Raw genomic sequence first — 18,794 nt, forward strand, 5'->3', positions numbered from 1 at the left:
ATACCTCAATAAGATCTCCCCTCATTTTCCTGCGCTCCAGGGAATAAAGTTCTAGCCTATTCAACTTTTCCTGACAACTTGGGTCCTCAAGTCCCAGCAACATCTGTGTAAATTTTCTCTGCACTCTTTCAAGCTTATTAATATCTTTCCTGTAGGTAGGTGACCAAAACTGCACACAATACTCTAAATTCAGCCTCGCCAACATCTCATACAACTTTAACATAACATCCCAACTCTTGTACTCTGCCCTGCTTTAGGAATGCCAATGTGCCTCAAGCTGTCTTAACAACCCTATCTATCTGTGATGCCACTTTCAAAGAATTATGGATTTGTCCCTAATCAGGCCCTGTCTATCCAAATATTTATATATCCTGTCCCTCAGAATACCTTTCACTAACTTACCCACAACTGACGTCAGGCTCACCAGCCTATAATTTCCCAGCTTTTTCTTAGAGTAACAATGGAACAACATGAGCTATCCTCCAGTCCTCTGACACCTCACCAGTGTCTGAGGACGTTCTAAATATCTCTGCCAGGGCACCTGCAATTTCTGCACTAGCCTCCCACAAGGTCTGAGGGACATCTTGTCAGGCCCTGGGGATTTATCCACCTTAATCTGCCTCAAGACAGCAAGTACCTCCTCTTCCATAATCCAGATACAGTCCATGACCTCGCTTATCTTTTTCCTCCATTCTATAGACTCTGTGTCTGTCTTTAGAGTAAATATAGATTCAAAAGAATTCATTATAGATCTCCCCCCCCCCCCATCTCTTTCAGCACCACGCATAGATGACCACACTGATCTTCAAGAAGACCAATTTTGTCCCTTACTATCCTTTTGCTTCTAATATAGCCTTAGAAACCCTTGGGATTCTCTTTCACCTTGTCTGCCAGAGCAGCAACATGTCCTCTTCTAGTCCATCTGATATCCCTCTTACGTGTTCTCGTGCATTTCTTGCAGTGCTCAAGCACCTCATTTGATCCTAACTGCCTATACCCGATGTGTGCCCCCTTTTTCTTTACCAGGGCCTCAATATCCCTTGATAATCAAGGTTCCCTAAACCTGTTAGCCTTGCCTTTTATTCTAACAGGAACATACAGATTCTCTACTCTCATTATTTCAGTTTTGAAGGCCTCCCACTTACCAAGCATCTCTTTGCTGGAAAACAACTCACCCAATGCACACCAGCAAGATCCCTCCTGATGGCCTCAAAATTGGCCTTGCTCCAGTTTAGAATCTTAACCCTAGGATCAGTCCTATCCTTCTCCATAATGATCTTGAAACAAATGGAATTATGATCACTCGATCCAAAGTGTTCCCTTACACTCACTTCTGTCATCTGCCCTGTCTCATTCCCTAAGAAGAGATCCAGTATTGTCCTCTCAAGTGAATTTTATTCCATTTCCTGTAGTTGAAGAAAAATCTATGCTGTTCAGCTGAAGAGAATTTAGTAGCATAGCTCTTCACAAGATCGTTTTTCATATTATGGAGCATTCCACCAGGGATTCTATAATCACAATGCATTAATAGCTAAATTCTGTATGTCTTTATGAAGTTGTTACAATGCCCCCTGAAGTGTGAATATAAAACTCTGAAATATGCAGTTTGGAACTAATTTTTTGTTGTGGAAATTGGAATTGTATGGTTATGTCACTCAAAGCAATTACCTGCAAACCTTTGAGTGCAAAGAATTGGTAAATTGGAGATATTTTGGAAGTTCGGTGCCTTTTGGTATATGGTTACAACAGCCCTCAATCCCCTTCAAATAAGTGCTTTTCTTGGCACGATAGTTCAAATAGCATTAGCTTTGATATCACTATGTTTGAAGCATCCTGAGACTGTAGTCCTTAGTGCATTAAAGTAAGTCACTTTTCAGGTGCTACTTAAGATTAAAAAATGTAACATTTATCCTACACCCAAATGTGGTCTGTTTTTGTTTTCAGAAAGTGTAATATCCACATTGAGTTTTTTTTCTAGTTTATCTCATCTTTTACTTTTGAACTTGAGCTGCTTTTGATATTTGCTGAATAACAGCTGTTGAAGATTCCTGCAAATGTACATTGCCCGCATGCCTTCTGATGGGATCAGTAACTAACAGGCTCTGAGCAAGAAAGTGAGAGTGAGGAGTGGAAATAACTCTTATGTCTTAAGCATGTATTTAACATGCTGGTGGGCTCGGGCCAGTAAAATTTACCTCGTGTAAATACAACTGCTTTCCTTGAAAGAAGGAAATTAGTGCTGTGGTCAGGGCTTGATTGCTGTGCGAGTTTTCTGGGGCATCTTGGAAAAGGAGCTTTTCCACCATGGTGTTGGAAGCCTTGCTATTGCTTATGTATGTTGCTGGAGACCAAGATACCTTAAAGCAGAAAGATATACCCTCTGTATCTGTTTCTGGTAAGTGTGGCATGGAAATTACTGGGCTCAGGACATTCAGATTCATAAGAGCACAACTGGTTTCTATCAAAGGAGAAGAAACTTAATTCAGACATCAAAGGTGTAAGGCCTCTGTGACCTTTCTTATGCAGGAAAGTTCTGTGAATGGTGAGCTGTTGCTCTTGTCCCATGGCTAAGTCTACTTAGATAAGATATTTATTTATTAGTCACACGTGAAACACACAGTGAAATGCGTCTTTTTGCGCTACTGAGAATGTGCTGGGGGCAGTCCACAAGTGTCGCCACTCTCTTCCGGTGCCAACAAAGCATGCCCGCAGCTCCTAACCTGTGTGTCTTTGGAATGTGAGAGGAAACTGGAGCACCCGGAGGAAATCCATACAGACACTGGGAGAATGTACAAACTCCTTCCAGACAGCGGCGGAATTGAACCTGGGTTGCTGGCGCTGTAATAGCATTATGCTAACTGCTACACTATTGTGCGTGCCACTTCAAAGTCATTGACGACATTACTCTGGTCTTATTTTGTAGCTGAAATTGTGGCGTATCTCAGTGAGCACTTAGGAAAATGCACCTTGTTGAGGTATCTATAAGAGAACTGTTTCTTGCTCTGCATGGCATCTCCTCATTCTCCCTTCATTTTAAAAGACTTGGATGAACAGTTCCCAAAACCCTCTTGCATGGTAGCTGCAAGCTTTATTTAATGTTCAGAGATCAATCTGCAACCAGTGTTGTGGATAATCCACAATGTGAATGTGCATAAATGCTTTCCCAGTTAGAATTATCAGGGAGTGACAATGCTTTCCAAACTCAATAATGTGACGGGCTGCATGTCCAGTTAATCTTTATTTACACAGATTGCTTATTTTCAGCGTTGACCCTTGATGAATAGTGTTGCCATGCCGTTGAGACTAAATGGTTAGGTTTCATTATTTCGGAAAATGTGACTGTTTATCAGCATTCTGTCTTAAACCGTGTATCATTCTGAGTGGTTGGTCAACAAAAGTAACTAAAAGAAAATCTGCTGATATATGTGGAAGATGATTATTACCCTCCTTTTCCCTTTATTTAAAGAAAAAATTTGTTGAATGCCAAGGTTTATCATTTAAAAATAGAACTTTATCAAGAATCAGGCTGTAATCTAGCATGCAGTCTTGCTGTCAGTTTTGGCTTTGTTGTGTTATCAGCACGCAACTCCCTTATGAAGTAGTTATGAAACCAATCCGAAGGCACAATCTACAGTATATCAACCTTCTACCTGACCTGTAACATACTTGCAACAGGTACTTTTTTTCTCCCCCTAAACTCCCCCACCATGAGGGTTCTTGGAATGATAAAGAAGCACGGGTTTTGTGAGGTTGCCAGCAGCGTTGCCACCTATGAGGGAAAATTAGAAATCAACTGTGTTTTTAAGTTGCAGGAAAGGAGGGCTCGAGACATGGGGGAGAACAAAGTGAATGTCTGTGATAGGGTGGAAACCAAGAGAGACTGACTGAGACGAAAGGTGGTGGTGCCATCTGAGAGATGGTGGAGGAGATGTAAATAGAAAGTGAAGAATGAGGAAACAAAGGAAAGGAATAAAGTGTATTTGAAGTTATGGAATACAGAATCCTGCTGGAAATCTGAAATAAAAGAGAACGTAGGAAATATCCGCAGGTCAGGCACCACTGCGTGAGAAACGGGCAGACAGAAGCTGAGTTACAAGTTTATGACCTTGAATCAAAACTGGCCAGTTTCTTCACATACTGGAAAGAATGATTATCTGAGATTGTTGAATTCAATGTTGAGTATAAGAGACGGTTGAATGCAAGACCTGATACTACTTGATATGGTCCATGCAGGTCTGTTGAAGAATAGTTAAAGCAACTGGACATGAAAATATGATGATTAAAAACAAAGACTTGTAGAAAACTATAATGGCATGTAGATCCCCAGGTTTATTTCTTTGTGTGATGGAAGACAGAATTTTTTAAACTGGATGCTGCATTAGTTGTTTTGAATTTCACTTTCTGCTGTTCCTCACAGGTTGGTAGGCACAGTCTGAGAATAGCAATGAAACTGCAGTCTGGTCTTTTCTCCAATGTCCTGTAATATTTGGGCCAAGAGGGAAGGACCAAGTTCCCTTTTATCTTTGGCTTCAATTATTCCACTGCTTGTTTTTAATGTCATTACATATTTTTTCTTTTTTTTTAAAATAGGGATATCTGCCTGCAAATATGGAAAGAAGGGAAATCACTTTACAGCGAAAGCGGGAAGAGTATTTTGGGTTTATTGAACAATATTATGATTCCAGAAATGAAGAACATCACCAAGATACCTATCGACAGGTACTGAATGGAATTTAAGCAGTTTCTTCTAACTACTGGTGTGCTACTTTGTATTGTAATTAAAGATTTTAGCAGAAGATCTATCTGAAAAAGATGAGCTTAAGAAAGAAAAAAAATTTGAAATGAATTATCTCAAAGAGTGTACTTTTCACTAACCTAAAGCAAATTTGAAGAGATGTCACTGCTGTTGTGTTGACAAACATGCTGCAATTTGTAGGGTATCACAAACTGTTTTGAAATTAGTGATCAGATAATATATTTTGGCAGTTTTGGTTCATGGGTGGTTAGGTCATAAGGGACATCTTTTTCTTCTACCTGAAAGGGCAGGTAAGACCCTTTCTTCAACACTTCATGTAGAAAAATGCATCATTCAGTCTCTCAGTACTGATGACTGCTTCATAGTGTCAGTCTGATTAATGTGCTAAAATGTTGGAGAATGTGAGAATTCTAACATTGAACTAAACTTTTAAAGAGAGTGTAATGTTAGTAAGAAATATGTTTTTTAACTTTCTCTTTCAGGTAACTAGCTTCAATCTGTTTGTAATTTAATGAAAGTACACTTTTTTTTGAAAAAAGGCTTATTTGAAAAATGATGCTGTTAGGAGTTTTATTTGGATAGTTGCAAATTATTTATCACATTTTAATCTTCAGTTTTGTTTTAATCAACTACTATAAGGAATAAAGTATTAAAGTGTAACACATTGCACAGATAAACCAGATGTGGTGATTTTACTTTTTAGTGCCTTTTTTTCATATAATTTTTACCTTAAGATTCTGGGAGATTGAAAAGGGACCCAAGCTGACAGCTGATGAATTGTCCCATTAATTTAGTCTTTCAATGATTTCAACTGTGACCATTTTGAACCTTTCTGTAATGCTTCACACTAAGGTTCTCTTAACACCATGCAACTTCAGTAAGAACATTTAAAATCTAGGTAGATAAGAAAAAAGTTAGAAGCAATTAAAGATTCATCTTGGGACATTCTTCCAAAATGAAATGCAACTCATAATAATCTTTTTGTTAATCTGCTTTGATAGAATTTAATTTTACCTTTCTATTCACAGATTCACATTGACATTCCTCGAACTAATCCTCTTATTCCTCTCTTTCAACAACCTTCTGTTCAAGAGGTGAGCATGCCAAATACACATTTTACAATTAATATTACTTGGTACATGATTAAAATTAAACCTCAGAAGTAATAGATTTGAGGTCAGTTGCCCGGAAGACCCCTTTTCAAAAAAAACTAGAGCCCCATTATATTTTTTGTATAGCATATTTAAATTATATGTAAAGTAAAAGAAAATAAAACTGTATCATGCATTGGGATCATGTTGGTAGTTCCTTGTGTGTCAGTTTGTTAGAAGGAGATGAATGTACCTATGTCATCATGTACTTGTTTTGCATTTGAATATTAAACTTACCATGGAAATTAGAGAACAGCAGAACACAGGCGTACTGTTTATTAGCTGCTTCATCTTCATTGAGACTCACACAAGAAAATTAAAACAAAAAATGTTGGAAATTCTCGTCAGATCAGATATCTCTGTGGAGACAGAGACAAAGTTAATTTTACAGGTTGGTGACCTTGCATGAGAGTTCTCATGAAAGTTACTTAACCTGAAACATGAAGTCTGTTTCTCCCTTCATAGATGCTGCCTGACTTGGTGAGTATTTCCAGCATTCTTTGGTTATACTAATATTGTTTGTTGAGATTCTCTTATGTTAAACTTAGAATTGGAAGAGGGACCATGCATGGAGTGTGAGGACAGACTTCCAAACCTCTCAGATGTTCTCAATATTAACACATTGTCAAGCACATGGATGTATCACTGTAACTTCATTTATAGTTCTGTTAGCAGTGTAATAAAGATGTATGCAATGTTGTTATTTGTTAAGGCAGTTAAGCTATTTCTTCTTACTCTCTTAATTTCCAAAGTAATCTTCTAGTGTACAAAGGCTGCATCATCTGATGTACCACTACATGTTTGATTTTTTTTTCCCCATTATTGCTGCTATCCTGAGTCTGTGTTTCCTTTGGCAAGATACTGCTTTTCTTAACAAAGCAGTCATTATCACAGCAATTTCTGAAGCTGCTTCCCTCATGCTAATATTTCCTTTGAGGTCATTCCTTAATCAGCAGTACTATCAGACAGGTTTCATCAATAAGAGCTGAAGTAATTGCTGCTTTCTTGATTTTTGAAACAAGTACACTGCAACAAGACTGGTGCCTTTTTAAAAAAAAATGTTTATTTCCCCTGATCATTATAACTGGAAAAATTGGTTAAGAGGTGGTCTTTTATTCCTCATACAAGCACTAGATGCCGTAATTAAGGGAAAAAAACACTTCCATGTTCAAGAACTCTGTTGGATCCTGGGTTTCACATCTTTCAATCCCTAAAAAGGCATCTAGGAAAACATCTGAATTCCCTGATAGCAATGTTCCATGTTGTTTTGTTTCGCTAAAGGCAGATATGAAAAACATAAGTTCTTGATATTGATTACAAATTGCCAATTTAGAATTTTAAATTGCTTAAAAATGCTTGTGTGAAATGTCAGTCACCTACTGGATTAGTTTGTGATGTGATAGTTGGGTATTCTTACACTCCTTAGCATGACATGTCCACTCATAATTATCCTGGATTCTTCGTCAATCCAGGCTGCTGAAAGACTTGGTCCAGAATCCAGCATTTATTCTACAGAGAATGGCTGCATAACATTGTTTATCAAATAAGCTGATTTAAAGTTTATGAGCTATATTTAACCTCCTTCAACTATGTCTGGAAAATTGTATTAACTGCCACCACCAGACTAGAATGTACCATTGCAATTTTTACTGATTTAATTTCCATGCATGCAGTTATCTTTGGGTATTTTGGGTGAGGATTTGTTTTTCATTATGGGACTGTTTACATGCAGAACACATGGTCTTGGAATACTATTTTTAGAATGAGCTGAGAGAGAGAGAGAAGAAAAAGTGGGTGGCTGTGCTGTTCTCAGAACCCTGGTGGGCAAAGAGAGACAGCATTTGATATCAGGGACAGATAAGAGTAGATTAATGTCAGTGATTGGGGCCAGGGTGAAAGAATAATCTATGGATATAAAACACACACAGACACACACACGTGACTAACTGACTAGATGTTGTCTAAAATCATAAAAATTGCAGATACTGAAACTCTGAAATAAAAAGGGAAAATGCTGGAAACACCCTAAAAATCAGGCTGCATCTATGGAAAGAGTTAGTTTCAGATCAAACACCCATCATTAGAATTGAGAAGGAGAAAAAGCGTTAGTTCTAAGTTGCAGGGGGAATAGGGGAGGGATTGATGGGACAAAATGAATATCTCTGATAGGGTGAGGTCAGGCTTGCCTTGGGGATGAGCTGTTGAAGTTATCTGGTTGATAGGTTAGAATCAGAATCAGGTTTATTATCACTGTCTTATATGGTGTGGAATTTGTTGTTTTGTGGCAGTGCAAAGACATAAAAATCTATAAGTTACAAAATAAATAAATAGTGCAAAAACAAAAGAAGCAAAAAAAAGGAACAATGAGGGAGTGTTCATGGACCGTTCAGAAATCTGATGGCAGAGGGGAAGAAGTTGTTCCTGAATCACTGAGTGTGGGTCTTCAGGCTCCTGTACCACCTCCCTGATAGTAGTAATGAGGAGAGGGCACATCCCAAATGGTGCGAATCCTTAATGATGGAAGCCGCCTTCTTGAGGGTTGTGCCTGTGATGAAGGTGGCTGAGTCTACAACCCTCTGCAGCTTCTTGCAATCCTGTGCATTGGAGCCTCCATATCAGGCTGTGATGCAACCAGTCAGAATGGTCTCCACCATACATCTATAGAAATTTGCAAGAATCTTTGACGTACCAGACCTCCTCAAACTCCTAACAGAGTAGAGCCAATGGTGTGCCGCCTTTGTAATTGCATCAACATGCTGGACCCAGGACAGATCCTTGGAGATGTTGACACCCAGGAACTTGAAGCTGCTCACCCTTTCCACCACTGACCCCTCAATGAGGACTGGTGCGTATTCTCCTGACATCCCCTTCCTGAAGTCCATGATCAGTTCCTTGGTCTTGCTGATGTTGAGTATGAGGTTGTTATTGCGACACCTCTCAACCAGCTGATATGTCTCACTCCTGTACGCCGCCTTGTTGCCATCTGAGATTTTACCAACAACAGTGGTGTCATCTGTGAATTTATAATTTAAGTTAAATTAAATTAATAAATTTAGGTTAATGAGAACAGTCACAGAGAGAGACGACACAAACAAAGGAAGATAAAGGGTGTGCGATTAAGAAATGCCTGGCTGGTTACGTTGTACCAGTAAAATGGAAAACAAAATCACTGAGCTAATATTACAGATCGATGGTCCACAGCATAACTGCTCAGTTCTTAAACAGAGAAAATGGGTTACTTCAATTTGATATTGTGCCTGGAGGCCTGTGATATGCCCAGTCAGAAGATGAAGTTCCTTGAGCTTACATTGGGCCTTTTTATAACAGTGCAGGAGGCCACAGACAGACTGGTTAGAATGGGCATGGGATGGAGAATTAAAGCGGCAAGCAACTGGAAGCTCGGGGGTTTTCCATGAAGACTGAATGCAGGCACTCTGTTAAGTGGTCACCCAATGTGTCTTTGGTTTCTCCAGTGTAAAGGAAACCATATTGTGAGCTCTGAATACTATATGTCGATTGGAGGAAGTGCAATTGACTCACTATTTCACCTGGAAGAACTGTTTAGGTCCCAGGAAGGTGGGAAGGAAATATGTGCAATGACAAATGTTACATTTCCTGCAGTTGCTTGATAAAGTGGCACAAGAAGGTGGAGATGAAAGAGTGGGAACAGTCATCTTGGAATACTGGGAGGGGAGGGGAAGATGTCTGGGGGTGGATTCACCTTGCAAATAGTGGAAATTGTGAAGAATAATCCATTGAATGCAGTATCTGGTGGGGTGTAAATTGAAGACCAGAAGAACTCTATCCTTTGTTCTGATTGTGAGCAGAGGTGCATGAAACATCTGAATTGCAATCAAAGGCTTTGTTAATGATGATAGATAAGAAGCCATGATTCAGGAAGAAGGAAGTCATCTTGAAGGCACCAGATATGTCAGAGATGGGGGGGCTGCAAGAATGGAATGTGGTCCTTGCAGGAGACAAGGTGGGAGGAAGTATAGTCAAGGTAGCTGTGTGAGTCTATGGGTTTGCAGTGCACGTTTGTCTCTAACCTCTTCCCTGAGATGGAACTGGAAAGATCCGCAAAGGGAAAGGAAGATTCTGAGGTGGACCATGTTGAACGTAAGAGCAAGGTGGAAATTTGCAATGAAAGTGATGAAATTTGAGAGTTCTATCTGAAAAGCTGGTTAGTGATCTCGCATGGAATTCTGCATTGAGATGATAACATGTACATGGTGTAGACTGTAGTTTTTCTTTTTTTTTAAATCCTGTTATAAGATGGGTAATTCCAGGCTCAATATTCTGTGAATCTGATATAATATTGGCTTCTCGACAAATTATTGCAAAATAGTAGCCCCAACTTCTACCCTGATACCCAGATGATATTCGTGCTGTTTTGCCTTGAACTAAAAATAGTGTTGTAATGGCTAAGTTTTGGAATTTACTTAGAGATTAGAAATTGTAGGAAACTAAAGCAATGTTGCACAAAGTGCTTTAGATTCCAATTAGCAAAATGTTGATATCTTCCTTGCGCAAAGGGAAGTAAATAAAAGGAATACATTACTCTTATTTCAACCAAGAAAAATATGCCAAGGAGGTAATTATAAATGCTCTTAAGACATGGGATAATATTTTGTTGGGAGGGAATGTTGCTGAGGAGACGGGTATGAATTGATTTAATTAATGTGCACCAAAGATGGTCAGAATTGATTCAGCAATATTGGAAGTCTTAAATTATGTTAAATTATTCTAATTTCACTTGTCAAAATGTCATACAAAATAAAAATTGCCATGCCTTGAAGAGTAATTTATCTAGTTTTCCTCAGCAAGGCTAAAGGGAAGGAAATGATTACATTTAATTAATACCCATTTAAGAATGAAATAGAAAGAGAATATCATACAGATAATTCGCGCAATGAAGTATTTGTCCCTTTCGGCTGAAGGGAAAATCAAGACTTTTTATCATTTGTTTTGAAATTAGTTATATGAACTTTTAAAAAGTTCTAGGTTAAAATACTAAATGTTAAACTAAATTTGAGGTTGATACTTGACCATTAACCAGCTAATTTCACCCTGACCATATTCTCACATTTTTACTCTTGTGTGGCGACTCACCGTCTAGTCGGGCGAACCGGCTCGGCAGTCGGGTCGCGTGGCGTCGGAGCGACGAGGCCCAAGATGGCGGCGGGCCTCGTCTTTCCGAGCGACGGGGAGAACCCGCGCGTGGGAAAGTCCTGATGACGTAGGACTTACGTCATTGCCGGTTGTTTTGGGCGGGAACATTCTCCCTTAAAGGGCCCGTGCAAGGCAGGAAAATAAAACCAGTTCTGTTTGGCAATCCTCCGAATAGAGTCTTGTTTTATTCCGCGGTAGCAACCGCTACATTGGTGACCCTGACTGTCCAAACGGCTTTTGGACCCGCGAAATGGACGACAGCGCAGCAGCCAACGCAGTGGCCCTCAAGCTGCCCACCTTTTGGACACTTCGGCCCAGCATCTGGTTTGACCAGGCCGAAGCGCAATTCCACCTTCGGCAGATCACCTCCGACTCCACGAAGTACTACCATGTGGTTAGCTCTCTGGACCAGGAGACAGCCGCCCAGGTTGGAGACTTCATCTAGTCGCCTCCGGAGGAAGATAAGTACCCGGCTTTCAAAGACCTTTTGATCCGGACCTTCGGCCTCTCCCGTCGTGAGCGCGCCGCCCGCCTGCTTCATCTGGATGGCCTGGGGGACAGATCCCCATCCGCCCTAATGAATGAGATGCTGGCATTGGCCGAGGGACACAAGCCATGCCTGATGTTCGAACAGGCCTTCCTCGAACATCTCCCCGATGACATCCACTTTTATTTTGGACATTGGGGGCAGGGACCAGGTTTTCACGGCGGACTGCCTCAAACCGGCCCATTTGGATCTGCAACAGCCTGTCGAGGTTGCCACGCTGCGACGCAGAGGCCGCCCCCCTAAGCGGCAGCTGGCACAGCCCACGGACCTTGGGGACTGTATCGCTGGTTCTGGGGGGGGGGGGGGGGGGGGGGGGGGTTGTGTGGCGACTCACCATCTAGTCGGGCGAACCGGCTCGGCAGTCGGGTCGCGTGGCGTCGGAGCGACGAGGCCCAAGGTGGCGGCGGGCCTCGTCTTTCCGAGCGACGGGGAGAACCCGCGCGTGGGAAAGTCCTGATGACGTAGGACTTACGTCATTGCCGGTTGTTTTGGGTGGGAACATTCTCCCTTAAAGGGCCCGCGCAAGGCGGGAAAATAAAACCAGTTCTGTTTGGCAATCCTCCAGTAGAGTCTTGTTTTATTCCGCGGTAGCAACCGCTACACTTGTTTTATTAAGTTTTCCATTTGTAACTATTTAGCCACATGGTGTTAATTTAGCCTTGATTAAATTGCCGATGGCAGATAAGCTGACAGTTTGACAATTCACATTTTGTTGGCTTGTTGAACGGTTTGATAGTATTCAAAATTCATCAAAAAAAAGTTTTGAAATAAATGCAATTAATAATGATTGTACTTTGAAATGGGGTTCAATCTTAATATTGATGAGTGAGGCAAATTTTTTTGCAGGCAGCTGGAATAAGACCAGCAGTTAAAATGAGAATGCTGTGCTTTCTATTTAATTTGTACACCTACAACTCATTTGATTTTGCTTCTTCTCTTCTGTATTCCCACTCTTTTGATAGGCCATTCATAACTAGATATCATCCTTGAATGGCTTCTTTTTGGCCATGGACATATTTAGCTCTGGAAGCAATGTGATGTTGTGTGATCTTCAGGGAGGAGGTATGCATCATGCAGCTGGCTGGAATAGTTAGTTTCTTCACTTGAGTTGCTGCACACATCCTGACATGCAATCTTTTGCACCTGCATTTGGGAGATTCAAGTATACGGCGGCTGTGGAATGTAATAAGTTCTTCATGTGAAATAACTGTTCTTGACATTTCAGTTTTAAAATAAAGCTTCAGTTCCCAAATTTTCATTGATAGTAATCAAGATTAAATTGCTTGGGAATAACAAATATCAAATAGGCGTAGTCTCTATTCCATCAGGCCCAGGATGAATAGTTTACATGCATAAACATTAAATTGTTGAATTCATCTTTTTGTTACAACCTTAAATGATCAACAGTTACATATTTAGTGTTACACATTAAGCGACACTTAGCTGTAAAACCAAACTGTAAACTTTATCTACTATTACATTTATATGTTTTAGAGTAGTGCATGGCACACTTTGTAGTGTCGCACAGATGAAATGTTTGTGCTGTTATCCTATTGGGCTAAATTGATCACAATCTGTTAAATTCAGCGCATATTTTTGCATTAATGTGGACTGAATAGAATAAAGACACGTATCAAGAGCCATGTGATAATCAAAAAACAAAAAAATATTGCTGATGCTGGAAAGTATAGCACTATTTGTGGAGGTAGCTTGTTTTATGTTTGTTTTATAAACTAGTTGAGTGTATCAAATATTTTTAACATTGAGGCTAACAATGAACAGAAAGTCAAATCAAATGACTAATTTCAGGTTTTCCTTGGTGGTCTTCTATTTCTTCAGGGAAGAATTTTAGGGATGTGTTTAGGGACAATTCCCTGAGAATTATGGAGTGTGTTCCTAACCACGACCCCGCCCCCGCCCCCGCCCCCCCCGCGCTAAGGAAAATAAGTTCCTCATATTCAGTCTAACTTAACCTGTTCTATTTTTTTTTTGGACCTCAATTATATCTCCCCTCAGCTTTCTCTGTTCCAAAGAAAACATTCTGAACTAATCTTTTTTTTTCATAGCTGCATTTTTCCAATCCCTGCAATGTCCTCTATTGGATTCGACTGTTTTAAGTAATTTTTTAACATGTATACACCTCAAGTGGCTGCACAAGGAATGGTCGCTTTCTAGCTTATTGGTTCATCCATCAGGCGAATACGTGTTTTCTCAATGGTCTGTTTTTGCCACAGGTATCTAATAGATTTTCTGATTGGACTATTGTTAGCTAAGGAGTACCTCTTATCTCTGGTATAAAAGGTGTTGTTTTTTTGTTAATTACTCTCTTGCTCTCTTCCCCCCCCCCCCCTTGGCCCTAGCTCATTTTTAGTTCCTTTTGTCTCAGCTCATCTCCCAGTAGTAAAACTAGTGCCATGTGCTCTGAAACTATTTCTTTGTTTTAAACTTTTCCAATAAAACTTTGTGAAGCACCAAGTTGTTTTCAACTCATTTTTGGACTCCTGAAAGAACCTGCAGATTCAAAAATAACCGGATCCGACACCTCGTAACTCTGCTCCCTCCCTTAAAAAAATAAGGGATTTCCCTTATGTTGGAGATGAGCATCATAATTCTCTGAATCTTTCTCAAAGGGCAGTGGGAGGATAATCTTTGAATGTTTTTAAGTCAGAGTTAGGATGGTACTGAATAAACAAGAGGGACAAAGGTTACAGCAGGTAAGTAGGAATGTGGAGATGATGCAGTCAGATTAGCCATGATGGTATTAACAAGTGAAACTGAGGGTCTAAATTGCAGACCTCTGCTGCTACTTGTTGTCATATCTTTTCCTTTAATGACCATAATTTTACACAGTACTTAAGCTGTGGCTTAATTAAGTTATGCTTTGCTTTAGGTAGCCATAAGATAGATAAGGGCAGGGTGGTACTCATTGTCTATATGGACTTCAGCAAGGACTTTGACCAGGTCGCGCATGGTAGGCTGGTCCAGAGTGTGGATACGTGGGATCCAAGGTGAGGTAGCAATTTGGATACAAAATTGGCATGGTAGTAGAAAGCAGAGGGTGATAATGGAGGGTTACATTTCAGACTGGAAACGTATAACTAGTAGTGTGTTGCAGGGTTTGTGCTGGGTCCTTTATTGTTCATTAGATATATTCATAATTTAGAAGAGAATATAGGGGGCATGATGAGCTAGTTTCCAGATGACACCAAAATTGGTGGCTATAGTGGCGAGTGAAGAAGGTTGCCTTAGGTTGCAGCTGGGATCAACTGGGTCCACTGGGAAAGTGGGCAAGGGAATGGCAGATGAAACTTTACTCTGACAAGTGTGACATGATGAATTTTGGGAAGTTAAACCAAGGCAGTACATACGTAGTGAATGGCAAGCCCCTGGGGAGTGTTACTGAACAGCAAGACCTTGGGGTATAAGTACATAGTTCCCTGAGGGGATGGTTCAAGTAGATAGAGTGGTGAAAAAGGTATATGGTATATTTGCCTTCGTTGGCCTTGACATTTGAGTCCAAGAATTGAGACATTATGTTACAGTTGTACAAATCATTGGTTAAGCTGCACTTGGAATATTGTGTCCAGTTCTGGTTGCAGCACAAAAGGAAGAATGTGATTAAGTTAGATAGGGTGTAGAAAAGATTCACAGGAATGTTGCCTGGATTAGAGGGCTTGAGTTGCAAGGAGAGATTGGATAGTGTTTTTCCTGGAGCAAAGGAGGCTGAGGGGGTGACCTTTATAGAGGTTTATAAAATCATGAGGGGCATAGATAGTCTTTTTTTTCCAGGATAGAGGAGTCTAAAACTAGAGGGCATAGGTTTGAAATGAGAGGGGAAAGATTTAAAGGGGATCTGAGAGGCAAGTTTTTCACACAGAGGGTGATGGGTATATTGAATGAGCTGTCAAAGGAGGTAGAGGTAGATGCATTTAAAACATTTAAAAGACATTTGGAGAGGTACATAGATAGGGAAGGTTTAGAGGGATAGGGGCCAAATGTAGGCAAATGGGATGAGTATGGAATGGCATCTTGGTTGGCATAGACGAATTGGGCTGAATGGCCTGTTTCCATTACTGTCTAACTCTATGAAGTTCATACTCCCCTGGTCTTATAATCTATGTTTTGGCTAATAAAGGAAAGCACCCTCTGTGTTTTTCAGCTCCCCTATTAACCTGTTGTGTTTCAGGATATGTGGTTATACCATTGTTACAGCAATAGTAATCTTGCTTGGTATGAGAGGAACCACAGGTTCGGTCATTTGGTGTATGCACTTTGCTGAGGAACTAGTAGTGCAAAACTGTCATCTGTGGGATTATGATAGAATGCCTCTAAATTGAAACCCTTTTGAAATGTTCCTCCACAACATTCACTATCCTGCCATTTTTCATTTATTTCCTTGTCCTGTTGCACCTTTCAAACCTGGTTTACCTTACAATTTTTGCAATTCCATTTGCCACTTTTCCTCCCAACCGAAGTCTGTAACTTTCCTCTTCATTCTCATTATTTGACCAACGTTTGTGTCAAATGCAAACTACTTTATTGTGCTCCCTACATTTAGGCCTTGGATCATTAACACATTTCAAGGTACTAAGTACTGGAGCCTGTGGAACCCCATTGATAACAGACTTCCAAATATACTTAGCAAACATCATTCTTTGCTTCTTCTGAGTCTTTCTTTGACCTAACTTGCTCTTTACTTTGGATCCTGTGGTCTTTGACCACAGACCTTGTCAAAAGCCTTACTGAGATTCATATAAACTGTATTAGATGCTCTTCCCTCATTGAATTTTTTTGAAGAATTAACATGAGGAGTCAATCAAATTATCATCCTTGCCTTGCAATTAATTTGTACCTTTCTGGGTTTATTCCATACCTTGATTCTTTTTCTAAATCCAGCAAATAAACTTTGCCCTCAAATGCAAACAACAATTTGTATAACTCCAAAATGGAGACCATCCAAAGGTACTTGGAATTTGAGCTTTATTATTTTTCTCTCTGTTCCCTCTCTTACGAGTATTTTCTGACTTATCATGTATTCCAGATATAATTTTATGCCTTTCAATCTTTTTCTCTCAAGAATCAGTTGCTACACTTCAGTTCAGCCGACTCTTCAATCATGGTGTGCTGTTTCTTGTTCCCTTCTAGTATGTGGCAGCTGCAAACATTTTTGATGAGCTTGTTTCAGTTGACTTTAAGCCATTTTCTACTACTTCATGAATTTTTTGTGTCTGTTTTGCCAAAGCAACATTCCAAATTGTAGCAGTATCTGGGGCTTTTGTCAAAGCTAGCTTAACATTTCACAATCTTAGTAACTGGTGTTATGTAAGGGCAGCAAGATTCCTTCCCATAAACTTTAACAGCTCTGTAATAACAAATGAAAGCTGCATCTTGGTGTGTCAAGTGATACAGCTAGATATCACTTGAGACATTGTTTTAAGTGAAAAAGCTAGGAAATAATTCAACAGATAGACACAGAATCTTCACACTTTTGTATTCTGCTGGATCTTTCTGAGTTAGATTAGCGAAACCTGCGATAATTTTACTTTCCCAGCTGCGCATTTCAGTTAGGAATTGAGCAGGAACTAATCTTACAGACATTAATACAGACAACATCAACTGCATTTATATGGGTACTTTATCACAGTCAGTGTTCCATGGCGCTCCACAGCAGATGAACAGACTGCAAGTAGTAACAGAAGAATTAAGGTTGCTGATCAAATGCATGAGAAAACAGATTGGTTTATTAGGGTTTTGAAGATGGGCAAGTTAGCAGTAATAAAGCAGAGGTGTTGAAAGAGAAAATTCTGGAGAGAGGAATCATGATGGCTGAAAGCTCTGCTCCATTGATGGAACACAGAAAATGATGTGCACATTATCACAAGGATTCATTTGTCTTTTAAATGTTAAATCCTCTTTATTGGAAGGATACCAGGAAAAAAAAACTGCACTGATATTTGTTGTAGTTTCAGTTTGCAGAGTAAGTGACTTCTTTCATATCCATACCTGATGTGGGCCATATTTTGTATCTGGTGTGGGCAGTTCTTTTGACCTTGCATCACTAAAGAGTTTCATTTGGTTGAAGAATTGTTGTACCACATTTTTATCAAACCTGGAGCAATGGCCTAGATTTTACAGTCAGTTACAAAACAACCTCACAATAAAAACCCGTCCACAAAGACTGAGCGTTTTCTGTGGCTTGGAATATCCCACATTTGCTACCATCGAGCAGCAGCAGCTATGTCTTCAGGCCGTTTTAGGAGGTAATTACATTGAAAAGTTTCCATAATCAGCAAACCAGGAAGTTAAGAATACCCACGAATTTTAATTAAATTTCTAAATATTTCATAAACAACAAAAAATTGGAAATATACAAGAGATTAAATTGAAGGCAGAAATGTCAGAAACTTAAATAAAACATGTTATTTTCATAGTTCAAAATCATTTTCAAAATTAATTGAAACAGTGACAATCCACATACATATATTTTAAAAAAAGTTGTCTGGGAGGCAGAGCACCTGATTTTAAACTTTTCCTACTTCAACATTTTTGAATGTTTTTGTACATATCTGAAGTGCTCATCAGTTCATTGATCACAGAGAGAATGCTGCAACAATGCACACTGGAGGGGCAGTGATACCAACTTCTGACTTCCATGCTTAATGTAATTTGCTCTCAAATTTCTTCTTTAATAACAATTCATACAAATAACTTTGCTATTAATCTGAAGGCAAATTCCAGGCTATCATTTCAATTCTGTAGATATTTGGAGAACTCAAGTTATTTATGCCTGAGAGTGATGAAAGTGAGTTAATGCTTTACACATTTTTTCTGAAGTTCCCATTTATTTATTTAGTTTAAATTTCATTTTCAAAAAAGAAACAGGTTTGATAATCCTGAACCTTGGAAAGCCATCCAAGTACTGGAGACTTTTTCTCATTTTAATGCTAAAATTTTCATTTTTAGTTTCACTCGCTCTTCATGCATTTCTGGAATGCTTGATAGCTAATTGTTTCATTTAATGGAAAGACTCAGTGAGCCGGCAGATAGTGTAATTGAATGCATCTTACATTGCCCCCATGTTACAAGGAAATCCTGATGGTAGGTTGCATAATGTTGCCCATTTGAGTGCTTGTATGTGGGGATTTCATAAATAATAGCAGTTGACTAT

General features: G+C 39.6%; 1 protein-coding gene across 6 annotated transcripts in view; it reads left to right on the plus strand.

The window, feature by feature from the left end:
• The window catches only part of LOC127580978 (TBC1 domain family member 22B-like), a 260,989-nt gene that overhangs the window by 82,027 nt on the left and 160,168 nt on the right, over positions 1–18,794 (plus strand). For all 6 annotated transcript variants that reach the window (XM_052035004.1, XM_052035008.1, XM_052035005.1 and 3 more), the window contains 2 exons: positions 4,591–4,719; positions 5,785–5,850. In XM_052035004.1, the coding sequence (XP_051890964.1) occupies positions 4,591–4,719; positions 5,785–5,850 (195 nt within the window). The remainder of the gene's footprint in view (positions 1–4,590; positions 4,720–5,784; positions 5,851–18,794) is intronic.

Source organism: Pristis pectinata, chromosome 20 (genome assembly GCF_009764475.1).
Source record: "Pristis pectinata isolate sPriPec2 chromosome 20, sPriPec2.1.pri, whole genome shotgun sequence".
NCBI classification, from domain to species: domain Eukaryota; kingdom Metazoa; phylum Chordata; class Chondrichthyes; order Rhinopristiformes; family Pristidae; genus Pristis; species Pristis pectinata.